The 18,657-nt window shown below is 35.1% G+C and overlaps 1 protein-coding gene across 1 annotated transcript in view; it reads left to right on the top strand.

Annotated features, from left to right (window-relative positions):
• Positions 1 to 6,067: 6,067 nt before the first annotated feature.
• Positions 6,068 to 18,657, top strand: part of Pino (protein pinocchio) — a 61,945-nt gene continuing 49,355 nt past the window's right edge. The window contains exons 1-2 of the mRNA XM_014355200.2: positions 6,068 to 6,419; positions 9,377 to 9,553. Of these exons, the coding sequence (XP_014210686.1) occupies positions 9,403 to 9,553 (151 nt within the window). The 5' untranslated portion in view covers positions 6,068 to 6,419; positions 9,377 to 9,402. The remainder of the gene's footprint in view (positions 6,420 to 9,376; positions 9,554 to 18,657) is intronic.

Raw genomic sequence — 18,657 nt, 5'->3', positions numbered from 1 at the left:
AATGCCATATGGTCGATTTTATTAAACCATATGAATATCTCTATTTTTAGAGGTCAACTATAGATTGTAAACTTGCCGCAAACAGCACAAACTACGTCAACTTTTTATTATCTATCTATAAAATTAGTTGCGGCTGGTTTGTAATTATCAAAGTGACTTTGCTGTAAATAGCAATAGTTATTTGGATCAGCGCCATCTAGCGGTCTTAATTTTTTGGCCATTGGTGGCTCCTAAAATTCTCAATCAGAGCAATTTGGATTAGAGCCATTTAGTCAATTATAAACCAGCCGCAACTCATGGTAATGCTATAAAATGAAAAAATAACGATACATGTGTTTTAGGCGGCGAGTTAACAATTTATTTTCTACCAAAAAATCGACCTCCTATGTGTTTGTACTTTTGAAGATATATTTTCAAGCATAAGATAAATTGTTAACTTGCCGCCAAAAACACACGTATAGTTATTTTTTTATTCTATAGCTTCATCATAAGTTGCGGCTGGTTTATAATTGATTAAATGGCTCTAATCCAAATTGCTCTGATTGAGAATTTTAGGAGCCACCAATGGCCAAAAAATTAAGACCGCTAGATGGCGCTGATCCAAATAACTATTGCTATTTACAGCAAAGTCACTTTGATAATTATAAACCAGCCGCAAATAATCATATAAATAGACGATAAATAGTTGACATTTTTTATGCTACTTGCGGCAAGTTTACAATATGTCTTTTATCTGTAAATGGACCCTAAAAAGTATAAATATTCCACTTATCTTATACGGCTCATAAAATCTACCATATTTACAAAATTAAAATACTTTAGACCTTTTATCATTAACTCGCGGAAGCACAGCCCTTTAACTTTCTAGTTTAAATAAACAGCTAACTTATATAATATGTACATACCAAGATTTGTGTTACAGAAATCTTGAACAATGATTAAATAGATACGTAAAGTAATAAGTCCAAAAGAGACAACTAAAGAAAAAAAGTTTAAAAAAGAAGTCCAGTTACACAGGGAGGGTCTCGGTCTCCTAAAAATGGAGCATTGGATCTCACTTAATTTAAATTACTTTACAATTTATCTTTTACCTTAAAATCGACCTCCAAAACTATCAACATTCTACTTATCTTATATGGCTCATAAAATCGACAATATTTATAAAATTACAATACCTTAGACCTTTTACCATTAACTAATGAAAGAACAGCCCTTCAACTTTAGATTTCCAATAAACAGTTAACTTATATAATATGTACATAACAAAATTTGTGTTACAGAAATCGTAAATCACGATCAAATATACACGTAAATTAATCAGTCGAAAAGAGACAACTGAAGAAAAAAGGTCTTAAAAAGAAGCAGCCACACGAAGAGTCTCCTAGGAATGGAGCATTGGATCTCACTAATTGAAAAATACATTCATTACAGAGATGAAAATTTTAAGTGTTATAAGTAAACAAAGAACCCAATCTTCTCTCTGATCAAGTGAGATCCAATGCTCCATTCTTGTATGAGACTTTTCGTGTGACTGTGCTTCTTTCTCAGGCCTTTTTTCTTCGGTTGTCTCTTTAATGGACTGATTAATTTGTGCTTACATGAGTTATAATGGTAAAAGGTCAAGAGTATTGTAATTTTGTAAATATTGTCGATTTTATGAGCCATATAAGATATGTAGAATATTGATGTAGAAAATTGCCGCAAGTAGCATAAAAAATGTCAACTATTTATCGTCTATTTATAAGATTATTTGCGGCTGGTTTATAATTATCAAAGTGACTTTGCTGTAAATAGCAATAGTTATTTGGATCAGCGCCATCTAGCGGTCTTAATTTTTTGGCCAAAAGTGGCTCCTAAAATTCTCAATCAGAGCATTCAGGATTAGAGCTATTTAGTCAATTATAAACCAGCCGCAACTCATGATGAAGCTATAAAATAAAAAAATAACTATACGTGTGTTTTTGGCGGCAAGTTAACAATTTATCTTATGCTTGAAAATATATCTTCAAAAGTACAAACACATAGGAGGTCGATTTTTTGGTAGAAAATAAATTGTTAACTCGCCGCCTAAAACACATGTATCGTTATTTTTTCATTTTATAGCATTACCATGAGTTGCGGCTGGTTTATAATTGACTAAATGGCTCTAATCCAAATTGCTCTGATTGAGAATTTTAGGAGCCACCAATGGCCAAAAAATTAAGACCGCTAGATGGCGCTGATCCAAATAACTATTGCTATTTACAGCAAAGTCACTTTGATAATTACAAACCAGCCGCAACTAATTTTATAGATAGATAATAAAAAGTTGACGTAGTTTGTGCTGTTTGCGGCAAGTTTACAATCTATAGTTGACCTCTAAAAATAGAGATATTCATATGGTTTAATAAAATCGACCATATGGCATTACTTAGTAGTAGTTTCTTTAATTACTACACATAACTTCACGTACATCTTACACCGTGCTCTCTTTACCAGAATGATAAAATCAGAGGCTGTAAAGTTACGTAGGTTTATTACAAAGTCTTTTTTAAAATCCATATAGCATCAGTATGATTGTCTAGTGACTACGACTGTTCTCAAGGTGTAAAACGACTCCCACTGAAATTCCAAATATTCGATAAAAAAATGTTTCACAAAATATCAGTTTTTGGAAGCATATTACAGATAAATTTATTTTTAATTGAATACATGAATTAAAATTATAATTATGCACCGTGAATAATTAAAATTGTTTTAAATTGCTTACCAATAATTTATTGGTTCATACATTATACGTAAAAAACAGTCCGTTATTGAGTCCCGGTTCACCACATTGGTTAATAAAGTAACACATGGTGTAAAGTAACGATATTTGATTACAGGGCCAATGAAAACGATGGGTATACCAATTTTTTTCCCAGTGTCGATGATACTTTTTTTTTGTATTCCCCATATAAGGTCACGTCACTGAAGAAATATATTGACAACAACAGGACGGATAATGAAAAGTCCGTAGGAAAGGGAGCAGTAAAAATCCGCACCGCAATAAGTAAGACCTTGTTCCAAATCTTGATGCGTATGAGCGATAAAGCTTTACATTTATGGGTATGTATGTATATTATGTGTGCATGAATAAAATGCAAGACACGCCACACGTATATAAATACGCAGAAAAAAATGAGCGGCATAAACTACTGATTCACCTAGTTGCATGTGTGTAGTCAACTTGTGGAGGAATGTTATTAAAAAAAAATATTTTAATTAGTAAAATTAATAAAGCTTCAAGTGAACAATAACAAAAAGATACCGTTGTATCGAAGAAAATATTTGTTTTGTCAGAAATACATCTTTGTTCAGTAAGATGTTGTTGGTTATAAAAAAAATTGTTTAACGATGGTCTTTTTTATTTTTTCCATCTCACTTCGATTTTATACAGTATTTTTTACCCCAAAGGTTTATTAGAAAAAATTTTTTTATGATTCATATGTAAAGGTTAATTATTGCGCGAGAACTGATAAAAAATTTGTTCGAGGGATGTGTGAGGCAATCGATTGAAAAGAAAAGTAATTTTTGAAAAATTATATTTGTATGAAAAACAAAACTTTATTGAAACTGAATTTACTTCGCAAATGATAAGAAAAATCGGAAAAAATTGTTTTTTTTACTAAACTAACGAAATATTTTTTAAATATTGTTTTATTTTTTCGTCACTAAATTATATCAAACTTGTTCACTGTTTTGAATATTCTGTAGACGCCTAAAGGGAGATTTTTCGGTATTTCCGGCCAGTGACTCTAACGAATGCCTTATTCTTCTGTTTCACGGTCATCCTGGAAAAAGGCAACGACCGTCACCACAAGAGCGCTAGACATCAGGTCCATTCGTCACCACTACCGCGAAAGCTCCACGCCTCCGAGCTTCCGTTCTCGGCTCTTTGGACTTTGCTAATAATATCTCGTTACAGTTTCAAAGGTGGAATTGTCGCCTGTCACTTTTTTGTTGCTGCAGGCGAGCAAAAATCGAAGAAGGAAAACAAAAAACGATTCACGTCGCGATGCCGTTACCTGTATATTTGTATTACATTGCAAAACCGAGTATACAATATAGGAAGACAGATTTGTACCCACATGAAGATATACGATCTTGCGAAAGGCGTATTTTTTTTTTTTTTTTTTTTTTTTTTGCAGAGTTCTCGAATACTATACCCATCCACTAGGATATAAGGTTCCCCATTACTGTACTCTTTGATAAACAAACCAGGCGTTTGGAAAAATTGAAAATTAAAATTTTGATCAACGCGACGATCCAACTGTTGGCTGAAGCCGAATCCTTTTTGTTTGGTCACGCGCTTCCTGCTCGCATTGACGTCCGATCGATCGATCTTTTCAAGGAAACCCAGCCCGAGGAAGGGTATCCAGCAATGCGCTCATGAGAACTGCTCCACATTAGATCATCGACACCAGGAAAATCCTCGAGCTCAAGGCATCGACTTTTTTTTCAAGAGAAATCAATCAAGTATCGATTCTGAATGTTGTTGTTGTTGTTTTTTTTGTTTTTTTTTTTTTTTTTCCAAGTGTTAACGACATTCGCCGTAGCTCATTCTTCATTTGCAACATATATGTAACGATTAAGTTTTTTTTTATTACAGATCTACGCTTATCTCAATAAATTTTTTCGATGTTCAGGAAAATACCGAGTCTATACATACCGATGGTTGAGTACTCGATGCATTCGTAATTGCAATGGTGGCTTGTTTGCGTATCGTATCGTGTGTTTATGCATATACTGCGGTCCCTTTTAACTTATTGCAAGGCTCGGATAATTTATTTTGCGGGTAACAATATTTATATTTTCACGACGTAATCAAATACTTGGAGTCTGCACCGGTGGTACACCAAACATACCTGTATGTATGTAGTACGGTATTTATACATATGTTTAATCTTGTATTTACGTACGAGTAAGGATCGCTACAAACTTGGTAATATTTAATTAATAAATTCGTTTGCTTACGGTACATATCGACAACAGATAGCGATCTCGGCGTTGTAAATTAATACACCAAGATAAGATACGCAAAATAGAAGATACGCTTACGTTGATTATAATGTTAATTGATCGAGTGTGCGTTTATTAAAGTGATTTCGTAATCGAATCGTTTAACATGTTGTATTTGGAATTTTTCCAAGGAGCAGGAAATTCGTACAAAATCGTTGATTGTCCATCTTTGCTAGAATTTTTTTATGCACGTGATTATCCAAGGGCCCGAATTACATATACATTTTTTTTAATTTTTTTTTATTTTTACAAGTATAGATATAAAATAGTATATTAAAAAAAGTATCAAAACGATTCCTCCGTTTACCTTGTGTATACATGGTTAAAAAGAGAGCTCTCGCATGAAGTGTAGGTATACCGTGAATTAAGTAAAATTGCCATGTGTCATGCATTTGACGCGGAATCCGGAAACACTTCTCTCTCGAGTCAACCGAGTACTTTACACATTTTTCTTCGTCCACTCGTATAAATATCTTCGCAGACCTGTAGAGTGCGTGGCTATAACTTTTTACTTCTCTTTTGACATGTTGCGTCACGCGTACGTTAATTTTAAATAACGGGTGTGTGAAAAAGATTCAATAAAAATTAAATAATTTCTTTTGAAAAATCGCTGTCGCAAAATAATTTTTGAACTGCATAAAATCGGTAATGAAAATGAAAAAATCGGTAGCAACGAAGCAGGTATCGTTGACGGCACCTCCTCCCCCATAAATTTCTCTCTTTTGAGTGAACCCATCGACATCCTCTCCGGCACTTGCCTCGAAGAGGAAAACCGCGCATTCCTGCTGCCTCGTTTTTTCCCGTCGGCGAGGGCCCCAACCGAGCTGATTCCGTGTGCCCGCAGAGGAGGGTCCGCTGGCGTCGTTGTCATCAAACAAGAGAGAAAGAGAAATCCAACATGCACATTCTCGGCCGGATGGGGGCCGAGGGCGGCGAGCCGGGGCGGGGCAAAGGGGGACAAAAACACGCGTGGCGCGCTGTCGGCTGCAACAGGCGCGCTCGGCACGCAGTCCCCGCGCGATTCTTACGCTCGTCGGGTCTTTTACACTCCTCTGTATATTTATATATATATATATATATATACAGGGAGGATTTGTCGTTCATTCTCGCTCGAGTTTTTGCCCAGCCAAAGTTTACACTGGGCCAAAACAACAAAAAAAAAACCTTGTTTTTTCCTTAAAGTGTTTTTGGGTCTTTTTTCCCCAAGTGTCGCTGTGTTGGTGTTGGCTTGGAAGAGATAAACGGTCGCGTATACCTGCCTCGCAAGTGAGATTTTGGTGGAAATAAGCCAAGGGCTTAATCCTCGGGAATTTTCGAGAATCTCGGGTGTAATACGTAGTGCCTCGTAGCACCAGGAGCCCTCCCTTGACGATTTTCCAGTAAGTATTTTGTGTTTTTGTCAACTCCCAACCATCCGTTACATGGAAAACTGTAGGTATTTTGTTTTTCTATTCGGTGAGAATTGCATTAGTACTGTAGTAAATAATTAGTGGTACGAGCGTTTGAAACTTGTTATTCAGTAATGCGAATGCCGATTCGAACCGATCACTTGCGCGTGAGTTTTGTTTGGTAATTTTTACTTACTTTCCACTGAAATTTTACAGTAAAAGGAGAGATCAAACTAATAGAAAACTGATACAGCTACTCTTTCTATAAACGGTAAAGTACAATAATACTATTTTTAACAAGCAAATGGTGACATATTATCTCAAAATTTTGAGTAAAAAAATCTTTGAAGTACCCACGAGGAACATAATTTTCGTTGTAATTATTACGCGTTTCGCTTATTTCGTGCTCATCAACAAATCAGTGTCTGCTTGCGCTCGTGTCAAAGTTTACAAGTACCCTCACAAATCATGGGGCCATCGGCAATAGCTCGCGATTGTCATCCTCTCGCTTATCTCGATGTTGACGCATGGCTTTTTATTTATTTGTTTATTTACTTTTTTTTTTTTTTTTTCTCCCAAGACAAGAGCAAGGGAAAAGCAAGCGAGGCGCTTTCAGATTTTTCCAAAGGCTGGAGCAGGCGCTTTTTTTTCCTGTTGTCGCGTGAGAGCAACCGGTTCTTCTGCCACCCTCCTCTCGCTGTCCCTTTCCCTCGCCAGTGTGTGCGCGCTCTCCGGCTGCTTTTTTGGCTTTTACTTTTGTTGTTGAATGGATTTTTTTTTTTTTTTTAATGTAAACAGCTGGTGTTTAATGCGATTGCTCGGGTAGATTTACAAGCTCGACTTGATGTTTTTTTTTTTTTTTTTTGTTCCATGTTTATTCATTCGGTGCCTGTGGTTTGTACGAGTGTGGTTTCAAAGTTTCCGAGGCGATATATGTATAGGAGGTACGTGAAACATAATACATCTGGTCGCGGCTAGCCGAGAGTGGACTTTAAACTCGATCCCTACGAAGATCGCTCTTATTGCTCTTTTATGCTTCTCGGAAACAAATTTAATTTTATCGAGTCGACTGGCTCCACTTACTTTTTAGTGCCGCACACTCAACGCGAAGTTGAGCTGAAAATCCGTTTTCGTTAATTGAAGTAATCGATCGAATGGTTTTCACCGATATCGAGGTAATTTCGCTATAAAAGTACGTGTAATAAGTTTTTTTTTTCGTCAATCGCCAACTATCTCGTCCTTTTACAATAGTCGTGGGTGATTAAATAACTTCAATGAATACATCACCGTAATCTAGAAGTATGTGCCTATCCATGTCGTTGAAACCCTGAGCAACACCGTGTGGCACTTTGCAATTGTAAAGAGGGAGAGAGAGTTTAGTGGGGTTCGGTAATTGACGGAGCAGAGCAGCAGCGATTTCCACAATTATACCTGTGGCCTTGGTGTTGCTGGACACTCGCAGCTCACTGCTCACCGCAAATATAATAAACACACACTCACGTGCTGAAGTGTCGTCATTTTAAGTCTAGCTCACCTTTTAGCGTCCCGAATGTTTCGCGCCTCCAAAGTTCCGTACAATTGACAAAAAAAAGTACTTAATTCATTATTTATTTTATTTTATTTTTTTTACAATATTAACTATTTAATAAGCTTTTGCATTTAATGTAGTAGCTCTTTTAAAATATTTTTGGGTTATTGGTAGTTTCTTTGAACAGTCAATGCACGAGAGTATTTATTTATTTAATAAATAGTTTAATTTTAGTCAATCAATAAAGCTTTCATTTCAAAGCATAATTGAACAATCAAATGTGTTTAATTGAAAACTCTACTTAAAATCATTAGTGAAAAATCATTTCGTAGATCGTTTAACTTCATTCTTTATTTTTTAAATAGCATTTATGAATTTTTTGATATTTTTTCAAGAAAAAAAAAAACAGTGAAAATTTTATTTTATTATTTAAAAATTAGTTCTTGAAACCACTAATAGTTGCATTTGAATTTATAAATTAATAATATTAAAATTTTAATTTTATTTCTAATTTTAAATGCCGGGTAACTCAAGGTTATCTTTATAACTTAAATCTCATTATTTAAGTCTGCGTTCGGTTAATTAATAAATTGACCTTGAAAAAACACTTTTATTAGTAACATAGACTTTTTAATATTATTTTTATCATCAAGTAATTTCTAAAATATTAGTATCAATTATAACTAATATTTTATTACCAAGTTGTATGATAAAATGCTAATCGTCGTCCCTGACAGTGAGCTCAATGACTGTAATTTTAGTTTTTGAAAGCTTAGACGGACATAAAATATTAAAGTATGACAAAATTGGGCTTTGGAATAATAGTTTTTATTGAACAATAACCGTGAAAGGTCAAACTCATCACGACTATAAATTCTTGACATTTATTGGAAAAAAAAAAAATTGTACGACCATTAAGAAAAATATGAAATGAGATTTCTCAAAAATTTACTTGCAGAGGCACTCCCACCCCGTGGGGAACTTTACGGTTCCCACGTCCATTTAATTTATTTCTCGATGAAAAGGGCACTATACCATACCACCGCATGCTTTGTCATTCTCGTGCTTCTGTGTACGTAAGATAATTAACTGGTATGTTGTTGCACGTGGCTCGCATACACTTCCACAAGTATACTGCATGAAACGAATCGTTTGGTTCATTAACCAAGCACAAATGAATTAAACATTACAAAGCTCTGCTGCTTTGGAGAGTTAAATGTGTGAATTTACGTGACTTTTCGACTTTTTTCTTTTTTTTTTTTTTTTTTTTTTTTGCGCCCCATACAATTTAAAAAAAAGTTTGCGTCTACACAGCGCTGTTTGTTATTTCAAATATATGTATGTAGAAAGGTATCAAAGTTTTGTTTAATCTTGTAATATTTTAATGCAACAAGCCAAATATTTTTTGTCTGTTGCGCAGGTGGAAATTACTCAAGCAAACGATCAATGCAAATGGCTACCCTCACGGAGTTCGAGGAAAGCGTGTCCTTTGATCTCGATGACCCCGATTTTCCACCCCAAGTGGCGTTGAAGACAGCTCACGGTGTCTTTCATGGAATGAAATTTGCCGCGGAGATCGCTCTAAACGTCAACAAATGTAAGCAATACGTTACGTCAAATACATACTTTTTATTAATTTTACCATCAATCTCTTGTCTCTACGGTAATCATAAAAAATGTCACCAATTTGTTACAAAAATTTTCATCCTCGATACGAATCTTGAGATAACTATTTTTCAATACTGAAAAGTTCATATGTGACTTTGCTCTATATTTCTAATCTTATGGTATACCATCTTTATTCGTCTGTCAATGATACCTGAGAATATTTTTGGTCAATTTTCAAATCTCTTTGCAGTTCAAAAGTCAAATATTGTCGTAATAAATATACAGTACCAAGGTTATAGCTGCCTCTTGTGAAGCTCCGAACTGATAATGTGAAAAAAAAAATTTTAATACAATAACAGTGACTGACTGAACAAATATTATAATATCATACAATACGAGTATTGATTGAGACTGTGTCCATCGCTTTTTTAAATCAAATACATTTGGAACGAAATGAACGAACGTGCCAATAAACGAGGTCATTAACTCTTCCATTTAGGGAAGGGGGTGTTTTATTTTTCTTATTTTTTCAATGTCGAGCTGACCGCGGTGCTCTTCAACAGGTCGATCGAGGGTTTGAAGTTTATTATACGCGATTAATTTATTAATTTGTCAAGGTAAGTTACGATCGTTAAAAGAATCGAGTGTAATGTGGCAATGACATGACAGCCCATTGCATCGTATGTCGAATAGATTAAAAAAGAAAAGTCATAACTCGAGGGAAGTGCAGAAAATGGACTGTATCACGTTTTGAAGGTGGAACATGCACACGTTAACAAATTTTTTAATTAATTTTTTTTTTTTTTTTCCGTTTCTCGCGTATTTCCTTATGCGGTTTTGGTCTGGCATCGAAGCTTTCAGATATACGTATACGTCATGGCGCTGAATTTTATTCATAAGCGAAGAAAACTCATTCAGCAGGAAAAATTCAACAGTCCCTCTTTTTTTTCCTCGTTTCAGTACGAGAGGCTACTAGGTCTGCTCTGTCTTCGCTCTACAATAATGGAGTTATTGTTTTTACTGAATTTCCTCGTTAAATTATAATCGGCTAGTATAATCATACGAATGAAACCTTTACTTAAAATGACGTACAGTTAATTTGTTATTAAGGTAATTGTCAAGCGACGTAAATGCTGCCACATGACCTTTGTTAATACATTCTTGTTGTGAAATTAACCGACACATACTTAACTTACGGAGGGACAAAAAATAAAGTGATGTGTGGATTTGATTATTTTTGACGTATGGGTTGGACTATAAAAAAAAAAAAAAAATTATAAATTTTTACAACGTAAACTCAATATAAAGTAGCCCGTGTCCCATTACTATTAGGGACGTATGCCACATTGCTTGGGCCGTCCGTTCAATTCGATTGTTCGACAACTCGATGACGCAGATTGAGCCAACAATCGACCATATGTTGCTTAATTATGCATTCTTACGCTAGTGCACACCTTTAACGTGTAATATACGAATTCCCGTTGACTCGCCGATGTTCGGTGTCAAGCACACAAAGATATTTGCTTGCACGTGTGCGTATACCTTTTTCTATACTTATATACACGCGAAACGAGGGACGAGGGCAGTTAATAAAATTTCCGGCAATTTTAACGCGCCCAACGATGGGCTTTTTGTCAGCCGTTTGACGTTTCGCCCATCGGTGACAAAACGCGATGACACTTCTGCTTCGCACTTTCGGTGACGTTGTTTCGATTAACTTTCATAATGTTATTATTTTCAACAACGACAACATTCATTGTATCTCTCGTTCTTTGCTTATCTCGCATTTTATCACGATCTTTTGTTTAGTCAAGGTATATTATATGTATAGGCGCACGCGCATCGCGTCCAACTTTTTCAGGTCTTTGTCACATTCAACGACCGATAGCAATTTACATTCCTTCGCGTGGGGGAACTGTGGACTCCAATTTTTCTTATATTTTATCGAAATCGATCGTAGTAAAAATAATCTTATGGTATTTACAATAATAATAGTGATGATAATGAAAATATAATTATTAATGAAAATGAAAAAATACTGGGTATAGTTGAAATTTACCTGTGATTGTCGTGCTTCAGTAGACACAAAGGGAACTTGAAATTTCACGTGTCCCATTACAGAGGACATCCATAATACGTTACGCAACTTAGCCCAAAACAAAATCACGTTACATTTTTTATTTATTTTTTTTTTTTCCAAGTACGATACTTCAGTTTGAGCGTAGTGCTGTTACGCAAAGTATCGATTTTTCAGCGTATCTTCAAACTGTTGAGTAAAAGATATTTTTTTTTAAATTTATTTCCAACCCCGTTATCAGTTATCACTGACGTACCGAAAAAAAAAAAAAAGTATCACAAAGTGTTGAGCACGGCAAATAATGATGCAAAAAGCACCGATTTTACATCGAAATATCAACAAACGTCCTCCGATGATGGATCAAAAATTCGCACATGCAAAACCTGTCCATCACCACGATCGCGCATACGTATATATACGTATGTGTGTGTATACAGGTACGTGGTCTCCCCGATTCTAACAATATCCGTCCCCAAAGTTAAATATAGGCCGGTATACTCTTCTTTTGAACTCGAGTGATGGCAGGGACGGCGACGATGGGTAAAAAGAACCGGCGCCACGCTAACGTTGCGTTCAACGCTAATATTAGAAAGCCCCGCAAAATAGCTGGCCGGCCCATGACAATAACAACGTGCCGCGCCGCTTTCGAGGGATGCGAATCTCGACGGGGAGCTCTTTCACGGGTATATATACCGATGTATATAGGCTACACTTTAATGATACCATAAACGGGCGGAGGTGCGGAAAAGCGAGAGTTTGCACGAAAATCCGTCTCGCGTCCGTTATTTCTTGAAAAAGCAGTTTACGCTTGAGAAAAAATTAAATTTATTTTGTGGGGGGTAGAGCAAAACGAATGCAATAATTGTAGTATACAGCTGATGGAGACTGCATGTGCTACATGGTAAAGACGGAGCAACCGAGATGTGTCACAATATAAGCACACAATCGTACAAGAAGCTCAATGACACCTAAAAAGGGTTGTTTTTTTTCCTTAATTTTATTTGACAATACGTAGAATGCGCGTGGAAAATGGTGTAAAGTATATGCGATTGAAAGATCATACGGTGGGCAATCGTAATCGGTGATGCTTAAAAAAAAAAAAAAAAAAAAAAAAAAAAGATACCAAGAGACCATTTGCAAATATATCCGATCGAGCGTCACGCGCAAAGTTCATCGTACCTGGCGCGTGCATACATATATAGGTACGTGCCCAACTATCTAATCGAAGTCATGTGCGCCCCCACCAAAAGCTCTTGCTTTGTCTTGCGGATAAAATAGCCCCGGTGCATCAACAGTGGCATCATTTGCGTATAGTATGCAAGTGGGTAAAAATACAGGAAAATAGCGCGTGCAGGGGTGATATCTATATGGGAATTGGATCTCGACTATGGCTAGCTCGGCTTTCTTCCGGCGAACGCACGCGCGCAAAAAGGACACGCACGATAAATCTCTTTTCTTATTGCTCGCCTCTTTTATACACATGTATGCCTCGTACCTACGAGCCTTTTTTTTTCTTAGTCGGAGAGAGGTCGATCTGGTTTTTTTTGCGCTCCTGCTTCTCTGGACTCTTTTTTTTTTTTTCTATTTACCTCCAGGCGCCTGACCTTCGACCGCTCCTTCGGACGTTTACACCCCGCGTGCAAGGCTGCCACTTGGGATCTCTACTTATTTCCCTCAAACTCTGTGGACTATCATCCATGTGATACCCTGTTCTCCGTGAGATAATTTATCAGTTACCCATCATGTGCACACAGAGAAAAGAAAAACTGCCGTTATTTCTACTGTACAACTGCGGTGAAAAATCTTAGTAAGTGATATACGACGATCATACGCGTATGGCCGGGTGATTTACATGTACCTACAGCCTATTTACGTACAGAACTGTATTCTTTGAATTTTTTGCACATTTCATGAGCCTGAAAAAAATTACTTTGCTTTTCTATGTAACGGGTTAAAAATTGTTTATGGAATAATTAGTGGTTTTCCTTTCATTAAAACTTGCTCGATAAGTCATCAGGTTGTGAGATAAAAACAAATCTATACCTAAAAATTGTAATAGTATTGGTCATATAGTTTCGAATTTAGTTGTCAATTTCACTAAAATTATTTGGTTGCGTTAAGTAATTTTTTTGTGCCATCTGAATGATGGTTATTACGCAGAAAGACAAGAGAAATGACGTATTTATCCTGCAGAGTAATTGAACCCCACTATTATCCCACTCAGTATAAAGATTTTTTTTCTGAGAACTAGGAGAACAAAATCAAATATTCCGATTCACTATGACTATAAAAAAAAATCACGATGTCAATCAGCTGGTGGTAAACGAGATTGACAAGTTACTTGTTTTGCCGATAGATGACTGCACGAGCCGATCGCGCTGCCTCATAATTAACGAAAACCAATTAATTTCAAAATCCTGTTGATTGTAAAGTATTTTAGTCTGAACAGCTCTACCAGAATCAAAACCCACGTAAAATCACATGAGGTATTGTGGTTATTAGAAAATCTCCAAATTAAAGCTTTCGGCATTATCGTGAAGTGCCATTGTTTAAGTGGATTAAAAAAAACCTAAGAGAGAATTATTGTATTGAAAAATAAATGTTTTATTTGAATTATGTGGGTTTTTACGAATTTTCAAGGAGTGTATAAATGTAACAAGAAATAAACACTTTTAAATAATTTTTCTGTTTATACGTATTTTAATTTTATACAATTGTACATTAGCTCAGAGTTGAATATACTTTGGTTTCAGTATATACATAGCAAATTTTTAATTTACAGGGCTTATACAGATAGAAACTCAAAAGATGTCGTTGCGTTGTAAATATTATGAGCTTGCATTGAAAAAACTTATCTGGACGGAAGTTAATGGGTGTATTATTTAGCAGAAACTAATTTTTCATACTTGTTTTTAATCATCTTTTTTTTTTTTTTTTCTCATCACCGAAAGTAGTTATTTTTACAGTAATATTTATCTGATGCATTTAAAAAAAAAAAAAAGCGTTAAATAATGTCGATACTTCAATTAATTGTACGTTTGTCTATTCCCTGCTGATTCCAACGAGGAATAAATATTGTGAACAATGAAAGCGCGTGCATCATGAAATGCGCGTCCATGAACAATGTAAAACAGCTTTCCGCAATTCGGTGGCGCTATCGTCAAAGGCCATACAGTATGCACATACAGTACGTGGTCGCTGTGGCAGCCGTAAGACCTTGCCTGCTTATTAATTTTTTTTAATGTTCCATACATTTTTTAAATAATATATTGCAATTTTGAATACGATCAAAGCTTTCGTCTTTTGAAAAGAAAAACAAAAAAATTGTTTGAGCTGATGAAAAAAAGCGCTTCTTAGTTAACATCTAACGTTTTTTTTAATTTGCTCTTAGATGTATGAATCTGCTGGTATTATTATTTTTCTTTTTAATTACGAAAGCATCCAGGGTCTGCTAATTAGTAATTATTAATAATAGGTTAGTATTGATAATTATAAAAAAAAAAAAAAGATATGAACAAAAGAAAAACCATCCATTAACTGTTCAATATGTGCGTCTCAATGTAATAGTTTCAAGTCAGAAATCAAGAATATTCGTTAAAAAATGATTTATTTGACGTAAGTGTTTCTTCAATTCGTGACGAAACATGGAAAGTTTACCGTACAATGAAAAAAGTTTGAAATATTCCGCGCCGTTGACGAATTTCTATTAATCATTAGCGCCAGCAAAATTTTCCGAGCAAAACAGATAAGCAGCATTTATCGCGCACCCCCAGTTGTCAACACCTATCTGAAACTTTGTCGGACGATATCAAACTCGTTTTCCAAATGCAAATTGTGTGGTTATTTGTTCATAATTTTTTTTTTTTTAGTTGGTACTGTTGTGTGTAATACAGGTTTTCAAGCGTCATTAAACTTTTTATTTGTTAATTTCTCCAATTAATTATTTTGTCAAATATATATAATCAACTTAGCTGTTGAAGCAACGAATTTCGAAGTACAAGTATCAGCTTCTAGGTAACTCTTTTTCATTCAAGTACTCGAAGAGTCTGAAGCTTTCTCTCTATTTGTAACTGTTAAATATTACAATTGCTGGATTTTTAACCAGAACAATAGTGTTATAAATTATTCATGGGACCAACTAAGTGGATGATTTACGTATTTTATACTTATTTCATTAGATGTTAAATTTGTTACTCTGGAAATCCTATGATGTAATAATACTAAATGTTAGATCGATAAATTAAAATTTGTTAACCAAACAAAACAATATTTATTCATAGGGGCATGTAAATAAGCATGTAGTTGTTGGGCCTGTTTGATCATGGCACCTGCTCACGTGATTTCTCTCATCAAAAGAAAATTTAAGAAGTGCCGCAGTGGTGTGTTATTATATACGCGACGGATACACTTGCATCAGCCTTGGTTCGCGCGTTGGGCAATGTCAAGTGCACGCACAAGTATAGGCAAAAACTCCCGGGAGATGCGAATGTCCCGAGACAAGGTCACTTGCGCACTTGTGTCTTTTTACGCATTTTGTTTTTGCTTTGGCGTATTCCACGTGCAGTGGCACTTTGTTTCAAAGTTTTTGATGAAATCAACGCTTGCCACAGCTACACGCGCATGTTTCTCCTTAGATTATTGACACGAGGAAAATTTTAAACAAAATATTGGCGCTGTCCAGAGAGATTATTTGCATATTCGTTGACGCAATGGCAACACTCGTCAACACTCGTCCAAGTAGTAATAACTTTAAGGCTCTCTGTTTCTGTTTGCTTATATCATTTATTTATACCTATGTATACGTTTATGACCACCCAAACCATGTATTCATTAAGAAAAAAAGTAACACATACCTACATGGAAAAAATTAATTTTACATTACTCCAAATACTGTATCTGAAATGAGCGGTACTTGTGGTTTGCTCGCTAATGTTTTAAAGTCATAAGGCTTACGGGAAAACGTATATTTAAACGATGGTAACGATATTATATCACCGTTACCATCGCATTGAAAATGAGGATGATTTTTGCACCAAGACATCATCAAGCATTTTTATTTCATCAATGAAATAATATATAATGATAAATGAATAAATACAAAGCCCGTTGGGGGTCCGATTACTTATCATTAACTGCATGGTGCGCGAGAAAAGAATCACTGCCTGCACTTTTGTATCCCAAAATAAGCACTGGCGGTCCCTCTTTCTTTTGTTTCTCATTTTACACACGCATGTGTACGAGCTTTTGTTTAAATAGTCGGTATCCGACGATGAGCATGACTCCCGATCTATCTTGGCTCTTTTCATTTCTGCGATGCCCTTGAAGTACTTTGTGTACTGATGTTGATATTGCACTGCTTGCGTCGTACGATACTTATCAATTGTATAATGCGTCGGCTGGATCTCATCAGATTTTTTTTTTTTTTTTTCATGTTTAGTGTTCAAAGTTCACTGGATATTTTATCAAAGTTCAAATTAGATGTCGAAAAAAATTGTCATTAATAGTAATGTCGTTACGTGGATTAAAATATCGATGGGACAAGGAAATAGTCGAATAGATAAGATCGCCTCTTTACCGAGGCAATGGAAGTAAAAAAAAAAAAAAAAAAACAACTGTGCGGTTTGTGTTTTTTTCCAAACTTTTCATTAGCATACAATAAACGTTGCGTAATCAATGGATCCGATTGTTTATTAATTTATTTGTATTTTGCTACCGCTAATTAAAAGCAGTTGTGTAAGCCGTTTTCCTGTCAACCAATTTTTTTTTTTTTTTTTTTTTTTACTGCGTTAGATTCTCTGTGACAATAAAATTAACTTGATACAACAATATTACGCAAGATATATGTATATATCTTTTTTCATACATTTTTTCAAATAAATTTTCCACTCTCATAATTGCACGAGAAAGCAAAGAAATTCGCACGTGTTTCTCAGTTTTGCTTTACTGGAACATATTACGCTGATGCAAATAATCTCCCAATTGATATCTGGACAAGATTTTTACGGTTATCTATCGATGCAATTTTAAAGTTTCTTTTTTTTAAAGCAGTTATTCGTTTTTTTTTTTTTTTTTTCTTGTCTAGACGCATCTGAGACGGCATTTTTAATCAGAGTATGCATTTTAAATAGCTAGAGCTTGCTAACCGCAGCGGATATCCAGTCACAGGCTATTTCTGTGAAGCCTTGAAAGCTCTGCAGTTGACTCGAGACTCTAGATGTACTCGAGGCTAACATAAATTTTAATATTTCCGTTTCGTTTCGTCTGGTGGATTTGGAAAAAATCGTACAAAAATATTCTATAAGTATTAACGATCAAATAAAACAAATTGACGTGTAATTACTTTTTGGTATCCAGAAAAATCCTCAGTAGACTTCATCGGCCGCTCAAAATTCTATCTCGTACTCGTAATATGCATTGGAAAATTTCTTATCTACATGTTATCGATCATTCTCGAGTTTACGGAAACGAAAATCATTTACTACGTATAGTTTACGAGGTCGTAATTTGGGTGGCTTTTCGGCATTAGTTACAAAAAAAAATACTAAAAAATAACCTATTATATACATGGACTATGCAAGCTTTTAAGATTTGTGCCATTAAAATTTTTACGATTTTCACAATGCAAATATAATTTATTTAAATACAATATGCATCATCGTAGTTACGACAGATTGTTTAAAAAGTGGTTCTTAATATTCATATTACAAGTATTCTTTTCTTTAAAAAAACATGCTATAAAATAAATAACTTGAGCAATGACCGTTTATTTTCCTGACGACATTTGACGTCTATTCATCCATCATAAGCGATTAGAACCTGATGGTTTTTTAAAACCTCAAAGATAACAAAAACTGTTAATCTGTTATTTTTTAGACGGTTAATCCACACGCACGTATCGGTATATACGTATACATCTTAGTTAGTCGGTCTAGAGAGAAAATTAAAAGAGAGTGGCAAATTCGATTACCCTGGGCCGATTGGCACTGCCATATATTGATGTTTTTTTTTTTGTATAC

This window comes from Copidosoma floridanum, unplaced genomic scaffold, assembly GCF_036245765.1.
Source record: "Copidosoma floridanum isolate Cflo_tuat_1 unplaced genomic scaffold, Cflo_Japanese_pri ptg000019l, whole genome shotgun sequence".
Classification (NCBI taxonomy): Eukaryota; Metazoa; Arthropoda; class Insecta; order Hymenoptera; family Encyrtidae; genus Copidosoma; species Copidosoma floridanum.
This window is presented reverse-complemented; position numbering and strand designations above follow the sequence as displayed.